The sequence below is a fragment of the Actinia tenebrosa genome, unplaced genomic scaffold (genome assembly GCF_029948245.1).
Source record: "Actinia tenebrosa isolate PJP-AT-01 unplaced genomic scaffold, QUT_ActTen_1.0 PGA_scaffold6__47_contigs__length_16458017, whole genome shotgun sequence".
NCBI lineage: Eukaryota > Metazoa > Cnidaria > Anthozoa > Actiniaria > Actiniidae > Actinia > Actinia tenebrosa.
The window spans coordinates 10732781-10753614 of record NW_028292583.1 but is presented as its reverse complement, the minus strand read 5'-3'; the positions used below and the strand labels follow the sequence as shown (position 1 = coordinate 10753614).

The following is a 20834-nucleotide window of genomic DNA, read 5'->3' as shown; positions in this document are numbered from 1 at the left end:
CATAAGCCTTCAGTTATTTATCTGTGTTCCGGAACCCTGAAGTTAAAAATTGAAGGCGGCTTTATTTGATAGAGTCAGTGTTGCCATGGAGATGTCCTTTACAAAGTTTTTCAACTTTTTCCTACGAATTTGGTTGTTTCTTTTCACTTGATTATTTTCGCGCTGTAGTTTTGATTGTAGTGTTCTTTGTAAAAAAAAAAATCGGTTCTGATTACTGTACGTGTTTACAGGAGGGGCCGAGTTACACGTTCTACGCTATTGTATTGGTCGGGCGGTTTTTTCTCTTTCCTTCGCTTTTTCCTTAGCATTCTACAACGCTAATATAATGGATTAAATTTTAACGCATCCTCTCTCGATATTGTTTCATTCGTATTTGTTCATACTTAGTTAGTCCCTGCTTCCTACCTACACAACGATGTCAACCTGGCGACCCTTGTCCCTCTAACTAAATACGTCGAATATTTTGACATCCACGCATGCGCTCTTATACTTCATAGGAATTCGTCGCTGTCTTTCCTTAACATACATAAGGATTTCCAGTGATCTTACAAAGCCTTAAAAATACTTTTAAAGGCCTTGGTTACTCCCTAGGAGACCACTGTTGGGTGTCTTTCTTAAAGTCTCATTGATATTGGAGTAACTTGTACTAATCGCTATCTCGTTAAAAATCAGTCTTGCACGCGTAAAGTTACTCACGCGTTTTGTCGTGACTCTTACCACTAAAGAATTAAGCCTCTTTTCATGTTCGGTGTTCAACTCTTAAACTTGTTTAACACAGGAAATGGACTTATAAAAGTTTTAAAGGAGCTCCATTAAGAGCAAAAATCAATGCTTTATTTATTTGGCTTTAAATTCAAAGGATTTGAAAAGTCGGACGAAGCAAAGGGCGTCCGCTTTGTCTTCCACGCTAGATAGAAATCAACTTTTCATTAATGCTTCGGAGCGCCATTCAGTAAATTTTTGTTCTTAACAATTGATTTGCGTCAACTACATTCAAATAAGATTTATTACAAAGGTATTATAATTGAGTACAATTGACAGTGTAGTTAAAGAAACAAAAGCCGAATACTAGCTGCTCTATTCGTATTCACCACACTTAAAACTATACATAAATCTTGTCATGTTATGCCCGATGGCGCCCAAGAATTGTTTTGAAAACCCTTACTTATGTTACATTAATGAGAGAAGAAAAAAAATGAGCAATAATATAGCCTTTGCTTTTATTCGCATAGCTTTGTTTCAATTGTATCGTTTAAAATAAGCTGTTAGTTACAGATAATATTTGTAACATTTGAACTTTTGGTTATCGGCTGCCTTTTTTTAATTAAAAAAAATTAAGTTTGAATAATTGTAACAGTCTTGTGAAGCAATGACTACATATAATGGTTTTCTATAAGCAGCAAAATCTGAAATCACCCGTCATTTTTCATCTTTTATTTTTGAACTGAATTTCGTGGTTTAGTCCTAGAAATTTCGCCTTTTTTATTTTTTATTATTTATCTTAATGATTATTCTTCGATGAAGAAACTGGTTATGTTTACATTGATAAAACAAATAGTTCTTTATTGAATTGAGCCAAAAGAAGTTCTTTATTTGAAATGAAAGGAGTGTTTTTGTATACCGAATGATCGAGAGCCTGTCATTTCAAATTTTGAAAACGACTTCACTTTGTGGACTCATTGCCATCAAAAGTACCTCTGTGTGTGGTAAAATGCGCTAATGATTCAAAAACCTAAACGAAAACGGAGGAAATTGGCGTCTTCAAAAGTATCAACTTTTCTAGTAATTATAGAATGTTAAAAATATGAGAAAAGCGGTTATTTATGAATGCCTGGGTTTGGGGGGCTCTTAAAATTATTGTTTTGATTACACCCCTTCCCCCTTTGCTGATTTTTATAGCCGCCATCTTGAACTAATTGGGGAAAGATTTTTTCAATAGTCTGTTTTGCTTTATCAACTAACATGGCCTCCATATTTTTTCTTGTGTCATTCTCGTGAAAATTATGATTGCAAGGCACCTTTTACCACCTTTTAACGAGCTTTAAAAAACCTTCCCTTTGAAAAATTATCGACCCTATTCTCTCCAAGATGGCAAAAATATTTGAAAGTCCATCAGTTCGTCCGTTCGTTTGTTCGTTCGTCCGTTCCTCCTATCGTTCGATAGTCGTTTTGATACTTAACAATTTAGGCCTGATGCAAACGTCGAACTTTCCATGCACCGAACTTAATTACATCAAAGAATGCAGCCTCATTATCACCTGATATCCATTGTTTTTAATGAGTTCGGTGCATGGAAAATTCGACGTTTGCCCTAGGCCTTAGAAATTTTGTGTATTGATCCTAAATAGTAGTATATTTTATTTTAAACTCTTGATTGAGCGTTATATAACACATGCAGGTGAAAAGGAAAATTGTATAAAAATACATTATCTCTACAACGACCCCCTTACTCGGAAGTTTGGAACCCCCCTTTTTTTAAAGAAATATAACAAAATAAAGTGTAACTAATTATGAGAACATCTAATTAAGAAACAATCTCATACAAGTCATTACTCGTCACTTCATATTTTATTCTCATTCGTTCATTGTCAATGACCACCTTAGTATGTCATAATCTCCTTAAGTAAGTGCAGATTACTTGCAGGGTTGCCATGGTTTCTATATTTAGAATGTTGGGTTCAATCACGCGAAATGAAGCAGCATGTAATAGAGTGCGCATGTTCAAATAAGACGCGTATCTACGCTCTGCGTATCTACTTAAGTAGACGATTTTTAAACGTGTGAATGTTAGGGCGGTTAAAATTACGAGTTCATCTTTGCTCAGCCTTAGCCTCGATTGCGTACAAATATGTTTATTTAGAATGTACATACTAAGGAACAATACGCGTTTAACGCACAACCGAGACTAAAAAGCTGAGCAAAGAGAACTCTCAACAAGAGTATTGCAAATTTGATACTAATCTTTTAACCACTCGACGAAATAATGGATTTGGTCATCATATGTCCGCTTGGCAAATGTTGGGCAAATATGGTGCTCTATATTTGCCCATACATTTGCCTATGCAGGCAAAGGTCGGGGTAAATTTCTAATAAATTTGCCATTGCTTTGCCATACATCTGAACACATGGGTAAATATGTTATATATTTGCCCTTAGTTTAGACGCATTTACCCAGTGGGGATATGTGATAACCGTTTTTGCCCTATATTTGCCCTATTGTCAAATGAAGGGCACATATGAAATCAACTTTGCACTAGGCTTTGCCCCATATTTACCTGGGGAGCAAATACAATACCCCAAACTGAGTATATCCGATGTGAGGTTTCCGTTTCAATTTATTGCAATCAAAACTTTTCAAACAACTCAATAATTTTTCAACTGAATTATGATGGATGTTGGCTTGTTTTTACGACTTACGAGGGGGGAGTGCATGCAGGTCCATCTCAGTCATATGTGTCAATTTTTTCTCCTAACGCATGACATCAATGTTGCGACCACATTAATTCAATCATTGTTTTGCTTTGATGTCATGAAAGTGAGGTTATATGCGTTGATACACACAGGAAAAAACGCGGACGATGTATTTTTAATATGCGTAAGTCGTACATGCGTTTTTTCCAGTGACAATAAGAAAACTCATTAACCCATTAACCTCAGCTGCATTTCAAACCGCTAACATCTGTAATATTATTTGAAGCATCAATTTTGTTTAGTCTAAACATATGAATTCATCTTTTTTATTGGCAATATATGCAATTTCATTCATAATTATTTTAATTCATCTAATTTTAAACTCATCAAAGAATTCATTCAATTTTCATTTTGACTATCTAGTTACTGATGCACAGTTCAAACAGTTTATTTTTGATAGCTTTGAATATTTTTCCTGGATGATACTTTACTGTCATCTCCATCATCCGTACAATTTACGTTGTAAAGGACAAACAATTAATACTCTTTCTTTGTCAATAACATCGTAAGCAGCAACAAACTGGCTGTGTATCCTTTGTATGGGAATGAATGTAGAGGGCCCTTCCATTTCAAACAAGTTTCTGCACCAAATTTCATGTGGTCTGCCAATCCTGTGTCTTTCTGGATGTCGCTGATACCATCGAACCTTTGCCATACACAATGATTCCTGCTTGCCATCAATTATAATGGTTTGTTTAAGAAAGAAATCGACAACACCGGGGCGCAAGTCAAATGAATCGGTCTCAATACTGCCACTATATTGGCCACACCAACTTGCAAGAATGAAGGAAGAACGTTCCAGTCTAGAGTCAGAGGACCCTAGCTTTGTCCCCGAATATCCAATGGTACTAATTCTCTCAAACGTATCGGTAACACATTCAATGACCGAGTGTTGAGGTAAAATTGTTTCATAAGCTTTAAAGAGATATTCTGTATAGTCATCATCAAGAACATCAATGGATCGAGGTGAAAAACATGAGTATGCATTCATATTGCTCCACTCTAAGCAACGTAGTACTTGACCAACTGAAAGATTAAGTGTTGATGGTATTGATGGGATGCTTTCGCCAAGTGTTCCTACTTGTTGTACCTCCTGAAGAAGTTGAAATACTGGTTGGAAAGTTTTTCGAAATCTCTCTGGTAAAGGGATATCTCTTAGTTCATGCTTTTGGAGAAATTTTCTCATGATTTGTATTTCAACAGATCTATTGTTAGTTCGAAACGCTCCTAAAATCCCATTGAAACGTTCGAAGCTGAAAAGCCAAAATGAATATACAGGCCCGTAATCTAAAATACATTGTTTGAGGTGCAGGTGTAGATGCATGTTTGGCGTAACACGTTCCTTCCCATATCTTTTTTCAAACGATTTACAAAATTCCACTAGGTAATCATGTCCTTCTTGTAGCTCTTCAGTTGTAATAAGTGGAGAGCAAAGGTGAAAGCAGGACAATACGAATAACCTCCACAGCTCCAAATCATCTGTTGGAACGATATTCCAAATGCAGAATACAGAATACAAGAGAGTCCATGTTTTCCACTGATCAGCAGTAAATCCTCCAAACGATGTTGATATCTTTTTCGGGAGACGCCCAATAAATGATGGTGCTTTGACGTCATCTACCTTTTCCTGGATTTTATTCAAATTTTCTTTAGAAATAATTGGCGTTTCAGCATTTAGCCATACATTTTTCATTAAATGTTTTGCTGTCCCTAAAAACAAATTGTGCATAGGATCAACAACATGGTAACGAGTACAATCGAAGTAAGGCAACTGTAAGAGTTCAGAATATCTTGTTCCAGTGGAAGTTTCAATTTGGTTTCGTTCATCAGCGGTTGTTGCATTGAGTATTTTCTGAGCCTCTCTTCGGTGCTCTTCATTTGTCCTTGGTGTATCGTCATCTTCGAAACCTGAAAAATCCATGCTACTAAAATCTCCGGGAAAAAATCTTGTGCACTTTGAGCACCCTCGGTGAGCAGTACATCCTAAGAAACCGCAAACTTTTCTTAGTGCAGGAATGTCACAAGCAATACAAAGGAGGGCAGCTCGAAAACATCTTGCTGTTCTACTCCCATGAGGCCGAACTTGGATGCCTTCGTGCCACAATAAGTTCAATTCGGCTACAAGTGGTTGTAAGTACGTATTGATATTCAATTTGGGCTCGTGTGGACCAGGTATTACCCCAACTATTATTACGTTTTCCTCTTTGTACCTTTCTTTTCTCGGAAGATTTAGGAGGACCATATATATGACTCCAACGCTATAGACACTGTGCTTAAAAGGCTGAAACCAGTCAACATTCAGCATAAAAGCATAATTATTAGGCTGGGCAAGGAAAGGAGTGCCGTTAAAATATTGCCAATCTTTCCACACTTGGCCATCGTAAATATCAACTAAAATATCGTCCGGTACATTCCGATTTCTCCAAATCTCACATTTTTGTACAAAGTCTGGTCGCTTAATAAAGTGAGTTAGAGTGTCTCTGATGCTTTTATAACAATAGACTTTATGTGGGTACAATTTCGTCTGTCCATTTTTCAAACGAATTTCCTTAAGCAATTCCGCTCCACAAGGTGTGCGGCGAAACAATTGACGGTGATTCGGAAAAGCAATGTGAGAACATGGTTTAGCAATGACACGCCCGAATCTTGTTGTTATGCAGTCTTGAAAACGGTATAGGGTGTTGCATTTCGGACAAACAACATACTTTGAATGCTTATCTTTAAAAGAAAGATAATTTTTCAAGAGTTTGAAGGAGCTCGGGAAAACCAATACTGCGGTTGGGAAAATGATTGGCAAAAGCTCACACAAAACCTCAAAAATCGCTTTAAAAAAGGCGAGGAGAATATCAATGCCTCGGTCTGGTACAGAAAAGTATGCAGACCAAAAGCACACAAACAAGGCAATCCAGTTAATAAGGGTCACTCGGGAACTTGCTTCGACGGCAACGCTTATTTCTGCACTAGATTGTTCAAAATCTCTTTCTACGTCTTCGATATCAATATCCCAAGTTTCAACCAATCTCCTTCTTTCATTTCCTCTTATCTCTTCATGGTCAGATTCACTGTCCAACTTGTCATCCAAAACACTTGATCTTCTTCCTCAAAGTTATTTATTCCGTCTCCTTTAAACATAAGCAAATACGATGTATTTTATTCATTCGGCATTGTATAACTGCAACATAGTATAAGATAAAGTCTGAAACCATTATAATACTAGAAAAAAAAAAAATGTCAGTAAAAAAAACCTCATGGGCTAAGGGACCGGTCATTATTTAAGTTGGGGGGGGGGGGGGGGGGAGGAGAAAAAATTGGGGGGGGGGGGGGGCTGAAATTTTTGCTAGTGAAAGTCTTGAAATTTAAAAATGACTTTTAGGGAAAATTTTTAAATTTTTTACTACAATCCATGGGGGGTTTTCGATAAACTTGGATGCCTTCAAAGGGGGGCCTTGAAATTTTTTTGCGTCACTGACAATTTCTCCTCCACCCCCCCTCCCTACCTCCAACTTAAATAATGACCGGTCCCTAAATGTATAATTTTGACCCAAATTTTGCTCTGAAAATAAATGATTTCCATTGAAAATAAAATATAAATTTCTAAGTCAGCAAAACAACAATTTATAATTCGTGAAAGAAAAATGATAAATCGAAAATAAAAAACCCAAGAGACATATTAAATAAATTACTTATAATTGTATTTCTCTAACTTGACAAACATGTTTTGCCGGATACCATGCTATCTCAGGATGACCACAGTCATGAATTGATTTGGAGACAAAAATGTACAGCAATATCCATTTGAACATAGTAAATTCTTTTTGGCGTTTTAAATGAGTTATCTCTAGCTATGATTTTATAAACTCTTTGAATGAACCTTTCTGAATGAACACTGAGGTTTTAATGGCAACCATAAGCCGATTACTTAATAATGCACCCTTCTTAAAAGTAACGGTGAAAACGAGGCTAAGATAGAAATAGAAAAGAATCATTTGTACCTCTAACTTAATCTCGCTTCAATAACACTAATGCTTGGTAGTAAATCCAATAGGGGAGCTAGATCATGTGCAAATCAGCCGCTTGTTAAAGATTCAGTCTTTTATCTATGCAGTTTGACTTTAACATTTAAAGATTATATAATCTAATCATCAAATAAACGTATAACATCAATACCTTTTTGTGAAGTAGCTGGTAAGAATTCGTCACTTGATGGTTGGTTTGTATTTGGCACATCAGAGGAGTCTTGATCAGTTTGGTCCAAAACGTTTATCTCGCTGTAGTCATTAGAAGAAGTGTCGTTCTGGCCGTCAATCTCGTGAGTGAAAATACTATCATTTGAGTCTTCGTCGTAATTCCGCTGTAATTGCCATTGATTTGTTAAAGGATCATAAAATTCTTCTTTGTGACGGCAAAATACTCTGTAATGTAAATCTTCGTTACAATGAAAGCAATGATAACGCTTTGACATCACAGAAGACATTTTGTTTTCCAGAACTATATAATTAAAAAGACGGTGTGTATCATTGGGATAATTACTCAAAATCCAAGCATTTTGAATGGCTAACAGCCATATTCCAGCGTAATAAAGTTCCACGTCCATCAACCACATGCCACTGGACAAAAGCACGCCGGATCTTTATTACCGCGCCCTTTTCCTTAGAGCTGTCACTGTTGGCGGCAGATAATGGTACGATGGTTTTAGAGCTAGAAGCTAATCAAGTTTATTGCAATGATATTTCGTGAATCTAGGCTTTAGAAAAAATTTCATAACTTTATAAAATGGAGCAAATAGCTTTAAGATAATAGATATATTACTTAACATGAATCCTGGATACAACTTCAGCATTTTTATAAGACAGTTATTCCTTTTTTTATTATTAGACTTCATTATATGAACGTATATGTCATCACAAGTCACGTGATACGCCGTGATAGATAGGGGGTAGATTTGTTCGGTGGATGTGCTTATTCGTTCATTCGCCTTTTGGTCACAAACAGGTAACAAACTCTGTCGGTCATCTAGTTTCCCGCACATTCTATATCTTTGCTTATAAATTGCGTTCATTCGTCGCGATCAAAAAATGGGAAGAACATCTACACCTTTACCAGGACGCCCAATGCCAATCCATTCTGTTACTGCAACTACCAGTACAAGCAGTACCAGTAGACATACTGAAAATGGCGCCAATTCTCAAAGGCTTAATATACTTATTCCCTCTGTCCCTGGTGGTAACGAGGATGTGCTAAGAGAACACAGAAATCGCCTATTGCAAGCAACAAGCGAGAATGAGAACGTTGACCCCGACAGCGAAAAAGAAGAAATTTCTTCAAATTTCGAAACGATTGTGAAACAGTTTAAAGAACTGCAAGCACAAAACCGCCAAATACTAGCCGCCTTAAAAGAAAGCCAGCAGAACAAGGACAACAGCAAGACCAAGATTACTGTCTCAAAGGCTGTTGCAGTAAGTAAAGTGGCAATATTTAAAAAAGCAAGCTATTTTTATTGATAATTTTACTGGGAATTCTTGGCGCGAAGAGTAGTTGGTATAATTATGCAGCGGTATAATTTATGCAATGCTAAAATTGGCGGGAAACCCGCCATGGTAGTGGTTAATGCTACCAAACTTTACTATTGATTTCCAATAACAAGACACTGAATGATAATGATAATTTCCTTTTTTGTAAAGGAATTGATTTGATTTCGATTTTTTTCCCAATATTATACAATCACAGCCATACAAATAATGAAAACATTATTACTATGTCTAAGAATAACTTAAGGTACATCTTATGATTTTAATGAATTATATTATGTTATTACAGTCTGAAGTACGCTTGGTAGCAAAGAAATTACGGGACAGGGAAGAAAACCCTCTTATATGGGATTTTACTAAAGCGTAAGTATGAAAATTTAATAAAAATGATCTTGTCTGAATCATCCATAGTTTCTTTCCATATTAAGTTTCCACTTACCACTCAAATATGGCATTTCCTAATTAGTTTCAGAGATGACGTCAACGAACAGATTAATAACGCAATAAGGGATAGAGTTCTGAATGTTCATAAGGATGTCTCTGCCGTCGAGTCAGAAGGTATTTATGTATTTTATATTACGAAGTGCGAAAGGCCTTATGCACCTATCAAAGTTAACCCGGGGGGGAGGGGTGAGGACAAAGGGTGGTGGTGGTCGGGGGGGGGGGGGGGGGGAGGGGGTAACGAAATCCTTTTAGAAATATTCAAATGCCGAAGGGAGGGGAAGCAGTTTGAAATAAAATAACATGGAAAAAAAAAAAAAAGAAAAAAAGAAAAAGAAAAAAAACGAAACAAAACAAAACAAAGCAAAAACAAATGGATGCTAAAGGAGTAATTGTCGGCCAAATGCCAAAATTTCTAACAAATTTTGTCTCAAGTTTTAATATATGGGTACTTGATATAATTTCAGCTGCCCTTAAAAGTCACTTTCTGACGAGAAGAAAGAGAAACAAAAGAGAGCGTTCAGGGGCCCTTGGAAGGCATCAAAAGATGCAGCGGAAAACACAAAGAAAACAAAATGTGAGTAAACTGAATTTGCAACGATTATGACTTTGTTTAATAAGAAACTTTGACTGACGGTGTTTTTTTTTTCTTTTTTCTTTTAGCTCCTAAAATCCAGATCCAAGGCAACGGACTTGTCAACCTCGCTATCACCAGGGGACAAAGAGAAAGTCAAGGCAATTATGAAACTGGAGTATATGTCATCAGAGGAGTCGATGTCAGAGGCGGATGACCAGGCTGATGACGATACAGCGGACAGTGGCTCTGATAACGAAGGGGGCCCTACTAAGCAGAGTAAAGTTTTAATAAAACACCCTCTGCCATGGAGAAGCCCCCTAGCTAATCAGTTCATGGAAAGCATGGACCGAAAGGCAAAAAGGAGGCTGTCAGAGCGCAGTCTCACCATGCTTTTGAAGCGGAAAATCGGGGAGCCGTCAAGACGCCCAAGGCCATCTGGAGGTCCCGAATGGGCATTGAGAGCCTAAAGGTTTTTATCAAATCAAGGGCACTGGGACACCGAACGTGGTTGGGGTTTCTACGAGTTTTATGAATTAAATCTTGTGTCACTGTTCCTCCGTTCCTTTGGCCTGATTTCTAGGGTTTTCGTTCTTCTTTCGATTACTTGAACGTTATACTCGTTTACTTGAAGAAATCCAAAGGTCAAACGGTATAGCAGCGGCTATTTAAGCCTATTGACCTTTGGATTTCTTAAAGTAAACAAGTATAATGTTCAAATAATCGAAAGAAGAAGGAAAACCCTAGAAATCAGGCCAAAGGAACGGAGGAACAGTGACACAAGATTTAATTCATAAAACTCGTAGAAACCCAACCACGTTCGGTGTCCTTAATTAAGTTTTTGCAGTTATAAATGAAGTGTACTACTACAGAATATCTAAAAAGAATCGTACATAAGCCACAGATCGATTGACAACTAAATATATTATGATCTCCTTTCACAAATTCTGTCACAAGATGAAACAAACACCTATAATTAATTTACAGAACTAGCATTTTCAATTAGTTGTAGTTAACAAATTGTTCATAGTTAATCAGTCGTCAAGAAAAGGAAATTCACAATAAAAATGTTTCAGTATGATTTATGTCTTTTTTCCTGCTTCTTAGTATAGGTTAGCTACGTTTAAAGTATGAGGTGGTTGTCACGACATATATCGTTTCTATTTTTTTTGGCCTGCCATAAGTGACAATAGCTGAAGACTGATAATATAGTTAAATTTAGCAAATATGATGAGCATAATTCAACTGAGCAAATATGGCTAAGACGCGCTGGTACATCTGAGGCATTAAGGGGGCATTAATCACCTATATACGGTCAGAGCATATCGCATGGTATACGTAAGGCAGAAATCACATATACGGCCTGGAAAAATACAGGGTATATGTAAGGCATTAATCACATATACCGCCTGGGCAAAGACAGGGTATATGTAAGGCATAAATCACATATACGGCCTGGGCAAAGACAGGTTATATGTAAGGCATAAATCACATATACGGCCTGGGCAAAGACAGGGTATATGTAAGGCATAAATCACATATACGGCCTGGGAAAATACAGGGTATATGTAAGGCATTAATCACATATACGGCCTGGGCAAAGACAGGGTAAATGTAAGGCATTAATCACATATACGGCCTGGGAAAATACAGGGTATATGTAAGGCATGAATCACATATACGGCCTGGGGAAACACAGGGTATACGTAAGACATAAAACACATATACGGGCTGGGCAAATACGTGCACATATCAAATGAGCATTCACATTTACTACCGGGTAAATGTATGGATGATATGATATCTGCTATATATTTGCCGTTTGGGATTTTACTGGGCCATACGGACTTTGCCATCTGTGCCCATGGGATAAATGTGTAGGTACATATCATATACAGTCATTGGGCAAATATTGTTTACTATTAGTCAAATATGATATTTGCCCATATATTTGTCTATATGTTTGCCTACATGACAAATCCATTTTTTCGTCGAGTGCATACATACGTCCGTATTAAATTTTTTTGACTGACAAAATGAAAAAACAAGATGAATAATGAGCCGGTTAAAGCTAAGGCTCAGATATACTCTTTATCGTCTCTTTTATTCATGATCATGATATATAAATACTTCAGAGAATCGCTAAAGGTGTTTCCCAGCATCTGGCTCAGACTAGGACACCCACGAAATATGGCGGCTCTTCCAGCAACAACTTCGTTATGACGCCTTGCTAACTGTTGAAAGCTTGACGGAGAACTCCTGGCGTCGAACTGCGCAGTTTGAGGTTTGCGGGGCTAGCAAGAACGTCGTGCTAAAGGCAGATTAAATTTTCATAGTTTTTGAAGTAACTCTTCAAGGTGTCTATTTACACTAACCTCTCGTATATCTCAGTACATTAAAGTTCTTTTTTTATTCTTATAAAGCCATTATATATTGTCTTTGTGACTTTATTTATATGTAATTTGAGTAATGTTTATATCCGACGCTTTGCACCTGCTTTGGTGTTGGTTCAGGTGATGGTGAATCTTATGTACTTATTGACTGAGTGGGAGGGCCGTACGGGAAAATATTTGAAATAGTAAATAAAAGCTAAAAAAGAGAAAGCGCGCGGACCCGAGCAGGGCCGTACAGATACGTACGGCCCTGCTCGCTCAAAGCCGTACGGCGCTGCTCACGCCATTTTCCCGAAGGTTTTTCTAATAGCGCGCGCCCGGGCAGATACGAGTCATATTATAAAATGACATATGACATATTTGAACACAACTCTCTATAAGCAAAATGCTATATTTCTTAACAATACTTTATTATTTATTATAGAGCGCTAGTAGATTTGTACAAGTGGGTTTACAGAATATTCTGGGGTCTATCATCAATGCGGCGTTCTGATTGGACATAGTTAATATTAACTATGGATTGGATGAGCTACACTACTAGGGCTACGATAAGTTATATCCTCAGTACTAGTAGCCAAAAAGGGCCGGCTTTAAAAACCAAAACATTGAATTTAACTTGAATGCAAAACTTGTTTGCATCTATATATTTGACCGACTAGTTGCATTTCACTAAAGCAATTAGTCCTCTCGCCCTCACATGGCCTATGAGTCAATAGCCCATTCGGGCTGGAGGACTAATTGCTAAAACGCTAACCATAGCATGTAGCACTGGTAATATCACTATATAAATAGTAATCTTTAGATATCTTTAGCAGTATTAAGTTTGTTACTGCGCAAGCTCAAATCAGAGGAGAGTTTATATAGCACTGGGAGTATCGCTATAAATAATATTTTAAAAATATTTTTAGCAATACTACAAGTTTGTTATGCAGCTGAATTGTGTTTTTCAATTCCAACTCCCACATACACGTTTTAAGAATCTGACAGATTATGTCCGAGGGGTAATTCCACCTCCCACACGTCCCAAGAATCTGACGCTGATTAAGTTCGAGGCGTAGATATAGCGGAATACAACGTACTTAGGATGTTAATCGTGGAAATCGCTAATTAACATATCATCACATGAAACGGCACAAAGTAGTCATTCAAAAAAAATTGTTTCCTATGTAAAAGAGGTTTATTTTGGTTGAATCCTTCCCCTGTCAGCTTTATCAAGATCGATAACATTGGTATTATAGCTTAATTCGCAAAAAGGTTATTCACCATTCCAAGGTTGAGGAAAAACTGGGTCGAGTTAGAATTACAGTGCATCGTGGGATTGTTTTAGGAGACGAAATAGACGCCTATCTTGGAAATATTCAACTTTAAACAGCCCCAAAATGCATTGCAATGCCAAATCGACTCACTTTTTTTTCTCAGCCTTGGCATGGCTAATACCGTGAGAGAACGGAGCCCATGGGAATGCCAAGAACAAAGTGCAGTATGGGTAATTCAGTCTCAAACGTCAACAAATTCTATTGAAACCATATAATTTATTACTCTCTATATTTATAATTTTCGCTTAATTAGCCTGAAAGAAAATCAAATTGCCGAGAATATTTTGATTTATGTTCATAATATAATACGTTGTTGGCAAATCCTTCACTCTCCTTATCGATGCGGAAAACTGACGAGATAGAAAGTTCTTCACGTCGCCACAGATAGAACAAAAAGAATACGTGTGTCGGTTATGTTTGAAAGAGATTAATCAACCCTTCACATCTAGAGGATCCCTTTTGACGTGGATTAACATGGCTTCCGTCCTTTTTTTAGTAAAATTGGTGTTGTGAGATTTTATCGACAAAATACGCAGATTACATGTAAGAGTTTTGTAGATGATTTGTATCGCATTTTATTGCGATACTGTTTGTTTCCCTCTCGAGTTTTTGTCTTATTTCTAAGATATTTTTTCAAAATCTTAAATCATTTAGCTACCAAGACTCTTAAATAGCTTCCCGAGGCTTGAACCAATCAAAAAGCGTGGGCGAAAAAAAAAAACACCGTCCAATCAAGATGCACACTGTACGGTTAGGTTTGTTGAGTCAATGTTCGAGAATAATTCCTATTAGAGCAGATTTAATTTGTATCAGCTAGAAAAGGATACCGCGGCACTTTATCTTACCGTAGCCGTAACTACGCGTTGTGGTTGGATGAGTTACTGAATTACGATATGTCGTACCGTGTACGTGCTGTAAGTCAATACCGTTTGTTTCCCACTCATACAAAAACCTCATTTTAATTTATTGATTTTGTTGCTAATAATTCTTAATTAAAGAGATACTTTTTTATAATTATTTATAGTCGATATTTGAAAGTATTGCTTACTATCAATCACGTGACTTTTTTGGAGTTGACTGGGGGGCAAACAAGCGGTTGACTGGGAGGCAAACAAGCGGTTGACTGGGGGGGCAAACAAGCGGTTGACTGGGGGGCAACTAACGGATGCTAAGTCAAAACATATCAAAATAAGTCCTCAAACTATTGTATTTGACTATTTTCACGACATCAAACCAGAAAACAAGAGATCAAAAAACCTCAAAGATTCTACAAGCCATCAAAAAAGAGCTATTACCGGAAGTGACGTCTATTGATAGCAACCTATTGAATGTCTTGACATGCGCATTAGATTTTTGTGGAATGTTTTCCGTTCATCTCAAAGCAGTTAATTTCTCTCTCCGACCGATGAATTGAATTGAATCGAATTTTTTTCCCTTGGATTCGGCATTTAAAGAGAATACTCTTGATTGCCGATCTGTAGTCTGTAAGGATAGCGATGTACAAAACAGGTAAAATGGCACAATGAAGTCGTGCTACGACAAAGCTTGACCGCGCGAGCCAGGCTTTTGCTTGACAGGTACAACTGCTACACAGTTCTGCTATTATGACCATAATCAGAGCAGGAATATAGCACCCGAGAGAGAACACTAGTAACCAGGAATGGTTTTGACTTATGTAGGCCTCTTGGCTGACTATGTTTAAGTGACCTCTTTCTCGTAGAGCTTCAAGCTTCGATAAAATCCATACAAAGGTATAAACAAGTGCAAGTGTGATGAAGAAAACCCCAGCTGTTGAATGGACTATACAATATCTACTTAAACCGGTATTAAAGTAGAGAAAAGGATAGCTTACTGAAATCATCCATCCTAAACCAGTGGCGAGTAATGTTCGATTGAATGTGACGCACACCATGCACCAACCCGGAACCGACACGAAGAGATATCGATTGACCGTGATTCCGACCAGGGTCAAAAGCGTTAACATTGATGACATGAAGGATACAAGGATAGCAAACTGTAAGAACGGAGCGTCATGAGGTACATGATCATCAACAGTGTTTATCGTTGTTACGCTGAAATAAATAAAAAGTGGCTCAGCGGTAATCCCTACCAAAAGAGCACTCGTTGCCATGGTGACGAGAAGAGCTGAGACAGATGTATGAAATCTTTTTTGTGGGTTTTTAACGACAATAAGAAACACCAACAATCCTCCAATGACTGAGGAGATGCAAGAGAGAATGGACGACACAAGTTCAAAGTACAATAGCTCCATCCAGTCGGTTTCGTAGGCTGATTCGTTGCACGAAATTTGCTCCATCGTCAGTTGAAGTTCATGAAGTCGGTCTTTGTCGACTGGATCCGAACGACGAGCTTACGTCTCACTCCCAGACTATGGATAAAGAAAAAATTTGGACATACTCATGTTTAACAAATTTATGTTTCTGAATTAACGACGAACTAATACTCAATTCCTAAATGGAATCCAAAATAAGATCCGTTTTTAGAGACTTCGTTCTTGAAACGAGAGAGCAAAAGGTGGGAAGCGCTTTCGCGAGTATATCGTGTTATTACGTCAAGATCTTCCCAACAATGACGTTTCTAACACCAATACCTCGGGTTTAATAGGATTTTCGGAATTAAAGGCTTTTAGTCGTACTGTCGATCTCTTAATGTGCCAAAGGGTTCGCTTCATAATTAGAATGCTTTTAATACAAGACCAATTTGAACAGGAGAAAGCATTTTTGGACTTAATGGCAATTACATAATCCTCTTAAGGAAGCGAATTGCCAGGCGATGGTTGGTCAGAAGGATATCGAAAATGAGTGACAAGTTTCTCCTCTTTATTCGCAAACCATCGAGAAAAACTCCTGAAATACAGTACATATGTATGTCTGTGCTTTTTTTTTACTCCTGGCTTAATAAATAAAAATGAAATATTTACAGGATTCTGTTGATATTCTCCCCCATATCTATTTTAGTGTTAGGCGGAGTTTCAAAGCCATTTTTTTTAAAGCAGTGAAAGCCAAAATATAAAAGCAATATATATCGATGCCCGACCAGATCAATTAGGAACGGACTGTAAATTAAATATTAAAAAACATTTTTCCTTGCGATAATTCTTCATAAATAGAGAACAAAAATAAAAATAAGAGTTAAATGAAAGCACTTTGAATTTTTGCCGAGTCCATGAACAAATCGCCTCAGGATACCTTATGGTGATGAAGAACGTAGTGGGAGATTGTTGTTCACAATATAGTGCCTTTGATTAAAACACTCGGTGCCAAGATAGAAGAACAATCTCGATGGATGAACAATATAAACTTTTTGTTTTTAATCATAAAACAAATCACTTTTGAAGTGATATTTCAAATGCTTTTTTCCTGGTTTATGATGAATAAAAGCTTTCAAACGGCGTTGACTTCAAAATGTTGATCATTTGGTCAATATACTAGCGAGTCACTCTGACACCATTTCTCGCCATATGTGCACTTTGAGTTAGATTTCTCACGGAATCGTATCTTATTGGAAAATTTTTTTTTGCCTTTTAAAAATGCACCAAAACTCAAAAGCTCATTTATAATGAATAACAGAGAGCGAGGCAGTTTTCTATTTCAACATAACAATCAATTTACCTTATATGACGAAAAGGAGTTCCCTTGTTCGGCGACTGTCGCTTTGTAAATTTAAGAATTATTCAAATGCTCTCTTCTGTCAAGTTCGAATCCTTCCACTTTAAACCAGCTTTATATAAAAACGACATGCAATAAACAGATACAATAATCGGAAAAAAGGTCTTCATTTGTTTTTCTCTGTCAGCAACACGTACAGTGACTGATCTTCATATCTAGCTGAAGCTAGACGTTCTGATTAAAATGCGATAATTTGACATCCGACAACCTCTTTGTTATAATTATTCATCTATTAATTTAGGACAGAATTTCATATTGAACAACGTTAATTTCTCTTGTATCATTAACGTAAGTTTTCCAAGTCCATATTTATTTGCGGCTGATGTTTTGGATCGATCCGGCATATTTTCCCAGTTTTTCGCTTCTCTTTTATTATAATAGCTAAACTAAACTGTCTAAAAATGCACTTGAAGTTATATATTGTCTCTGGTGAAAACCACAATATGGTTTAGCAATATAGATATCGACTCTCGTGTTTCCAGGTGAGAACCACTTCAAGACACACTGCCCCTAAATTCGTATCTAATAGCAGATCAAAACGCCAGACTATAGTGTCTCTCGTCCAAGCTTCAAACTTCTGCAATGTTGTTAGACCGAGTAACTGGCATTTTCAAGAGAATTTGCGTCAAACATCGAGCGATAAGAACTTAATTATAACAGCAAGATAGATTGAGGTGATTTTTTTGATATCAAGTTTTCATTTCGTTGTATTTTATCTTGCATTAGCGTTAATTTGAATGCTTCTGTTTTTTTATTTCTATATTTACATATCGAGAAAGAGAAAGGATGGAGAGTCGACATGGGAGAATAAGAGGGAGGGAAAAAGAAAGAGAGAGGGAGAGTTGAATAGAAGGTAGGATCAAGAGAACGAGTGCAAGAAGAGGGAAAAGATAAAGGAAGAAGATTGGAGAGAGGAAGTGAGAGAGAAATAGCGGAAGGGAAAAATAGAGAGATGAAAGGAAAGGAAAAGGAAGGAGAGAAGTGAATATAGGAGGGCGAAGGAAAAAGGGTAATAATAAATCAACAACTGTTCCACTATCGAATCCGATTACCGCTTTATCCGCAATAAATATGCCAAAAAGTAACATAACCTTTAAAACGTGCTCGTAATCATGTATGCATCAAACCAGCTGCAAAAGTAAAACCATTTATAAAAATCCATTTAGCGGCAGACATGCGGCCGGGAGCAGTCATCTAAAGACTGCCGGTTTGTTAAATTTACCATGTGAAATATTCGCTAATCTTTTTGCTTTAAGTAAACATACCCTGTGTTATGGATGGGCCAATTTACTTTTTGAATCTAAAGCCATACACATGCAATGCAGAATGACAAATGGGGGACTTAGCCGACTATGTAGTGCAGTTTTCGTATGACTGTGAAAAGCTCAGTGCCGTAAGCGTGACGTGCCGTGACCGTGATGCTATCTAGAATTTTAATTGGCTGATTTTTTTCACGCGCAATATGAGTGGTCTAAAAGTGTCGTGATCTTGGCGTGACCGTGTCTGCGCCGTGTTTGTGCCGTGTTCCGGGTATTTGATTGGATGGAGAGTAAATTCTCGTGCAATGTGATTTGTCTGGCGTATCCCTTGCTGTGTCACGACCGTGTTCGTGCCATGAACTTTTCACAGTCATATGAAAACTGCACTTTATTGTGTCAAGTACTTATTGCGTAATTATAAATAATTTTTTTTAGTAAAAATTGAGCGCCGTTCCTTTTATAAGTTAAACATGTACAATGTTAATGGATTCCTTATTTCTTGATATTTAATTGATTGACACGGGAAGCCAGTTTAGTGCCTTCATGAAATTGCTTTTATTCCAGCCACTCTGTCGACAGAATGAGTGGTATTCTTTTGTTGCATTGTTCATTTTTTCCGATAGAAAGTGTTAATCGGACTGACTTACAAGCTTGTTTGGTTTGCAATTTCAAAGTTACTGCAGTTTCACAAAAGAACATAGTTATCTTTCAACTTTCACCGCATCAGAAAACGGAAATGATGATGAAAAAACTGAAAGGATAGTTCATGTCATGTTACCATATTCCATTAACCTGCTGTGTGAAGCCTATTCATTTAGCTTTTTCTCTTTCTATTTCTCTCTTTTTCTTTTACTCCGACGAAGGACTATCTTCCGAAACGTCAGTAAGTGTTTTCATCTTTTCACGGTGTATAATTTACCTTTTCATCATTACTGTTTCATTAGAAACACCGACGCAGCTCACACTAGTTCTTAGCTAGTTATATCTTCCTATTCATTTAGCTTCATTTGTACTTTTATGAAGTGTCTTAATAACATTTTGCCAGCTCATTTGCTCAATTAGATACCCAACGCTCGACTCAAAGGTATGCCGATAGATACTCAGTTCTAATAGCTCAATCCAAATGACGTTACTAAGTGGTAGCTGAGTTATTACTTAAAGAAAACCTTCAATTTTCATGTCAACATCTCAGAAACAGTAATCAACTCTTACTTAAGCTTGCATCATAATTTAAAGTTTTAGTGTGATTAACTTGTTTCCTAGCAACGGTATGGTGTTTCTTAGCAACCGCTAGTTGGTAGCAATTAGGAGAGACAATATATACAAAAACAAAACACGAAATACGACCTCAAATCAAGCTAAATTTAGTTGAGAGATCCAGTAAGGAAAAAGTTGATAAATTCGTACAAGGTTTTGGTAAATGTTCTAATAAACAACACAATGAAGTAACCGAAAAGAAATTTCACTCCCAAAATCATGTTCAGTTTTCCATCTATCCTACAAGTTTGAAATAATTTTCCATTGAACTATAGTTTCTGCAACAAACACTATTTGAATTGAAATTATCATCAGTAGATAAAAAGGTGCATGATTATTAGCCTCATTTTTTAAAAGTCCAGTGCTTTGTTAGGCAAATAACGATCTGTAATTCTGGCTCTTAAATTTCTTCACAAAGAAATTAAGTAAATAAATAAATATGATAATTCAAGCAGTTTTATCTCGCCGCTGAGTACCACAGGCAGCCCAGTACAGAAAAGAAAGGCGAAGACAAGTTAAGATGTAAACCAAATGATCACAAGAGAATATTTTCGTATGAGTGAGAAACGAGTACTGTAGCTGACGTATCTTATGTACGTTGCTGTAACTACGCGTTGTGATTGGATGAATTACTGGAAGACAATGGAAAGCCATTTCAATGTTACATGTTGTACCGTATACGTGGTTTCTGAGTAATTGTTTGCTTATACTTAATATTTAAATTTCAAAGTATTTTACTTTTGATTCGCAATCGCCTGTTTCACCATTCCATTACGGAAGGACTATTCTAGTAGTAACTGAATTTGTTGAATTTCGTTATTGAGAATGAAAGATTGACCAACCTATCAAATTGTCTAATTCTTTATACAAAATGTAACCGAAACAGGTTGGGTTGAAAGTAAAACC

The 20834-nt window shown here is 36.9% G+C and overlaps 2 protein-coding genes across 2 annotated transcripts; one reads left to right on the top strand and one right to left on the bottom strand.

The window, feature by feature from the left end:
- The first annotated feature begins 6806 nt into the window (after nucleotides 1-6806).
- LOC148906047 (uncharacterized) lies at nucleotides 6807-10618 on the top strand. The gene is made up of 5 exons (XM_089038540.1): nucleotides 6807-8927; nucleotides 9289-9362; nucleotides 9466-9557; nucleotides 9908-10017; nucleotides 10104-10618. Exons 1-5 carry the CDS (start codon nucleotides 8547-8549, stop codon nucleotides 10482-10484), a joined length of 1038 nt encoding a protein of 345 aa, XP_088894666.1. The 5' UTR covers nucleotides 6807-8546; the 3' UTR covers nucleotides 10485-10618.
- A 4298-nt stretch (nucleotides 10619-14916) lies between these two features.
- On the bottom strand, nucleotides 14917-17577 carry LOC116287328 (uncharacterized). The gene is made up of 2 exons (XM_031693993.2): nucleotides 17356-17577; nucleotides 14917-16112 (listed from the first exon to the last, which is right to left on the bottom strand). Exon 2 carries the CDS (start codon nucleotides 16038-16040, stop codon nucleotides 15069-15071), a length of 972 nt encoding a protein of 323 aa, XP_031549853.1. The 5' UTR covers nucleotides 16041-16112; nucleotides 17356-17577; the 3' UTR covers nucleotides 14917-15068.
- Between the last annotated feature and the right edge of the window lie 3257 nt (nucleotides 17578-20834).

Coding starts and splice junctions, on each gene's coding strand:
- LOC148906047 (XM_089038540.1), top strand. CDS start 8,547: ATGGGAAGAACATCTACACCTTTACCAGGACGCCCAATGCCAATCCAT. Junction 8,928..9,288: donor CTGTCTCAAAGGCTGTTGCA/GTAAGTAAAGTG, acceptor ATGTTATTACAG/TCTGAAGTACGCTTGGTAGC. Junction 9,558..9,907: donor CTCTGCCGTCGAGTCAGAAG/GTATTTATGTAT, acceptor ATATAATTTCAG/CTGCCCTTAAAAGTCACTTT.
- LOC116287328 (XM_031693993.2), bottom strand. CDS start 16,040: ATGGAGCAAATTTCGTGCAACGAATCAGCCTACGAAACCGACTGGATG.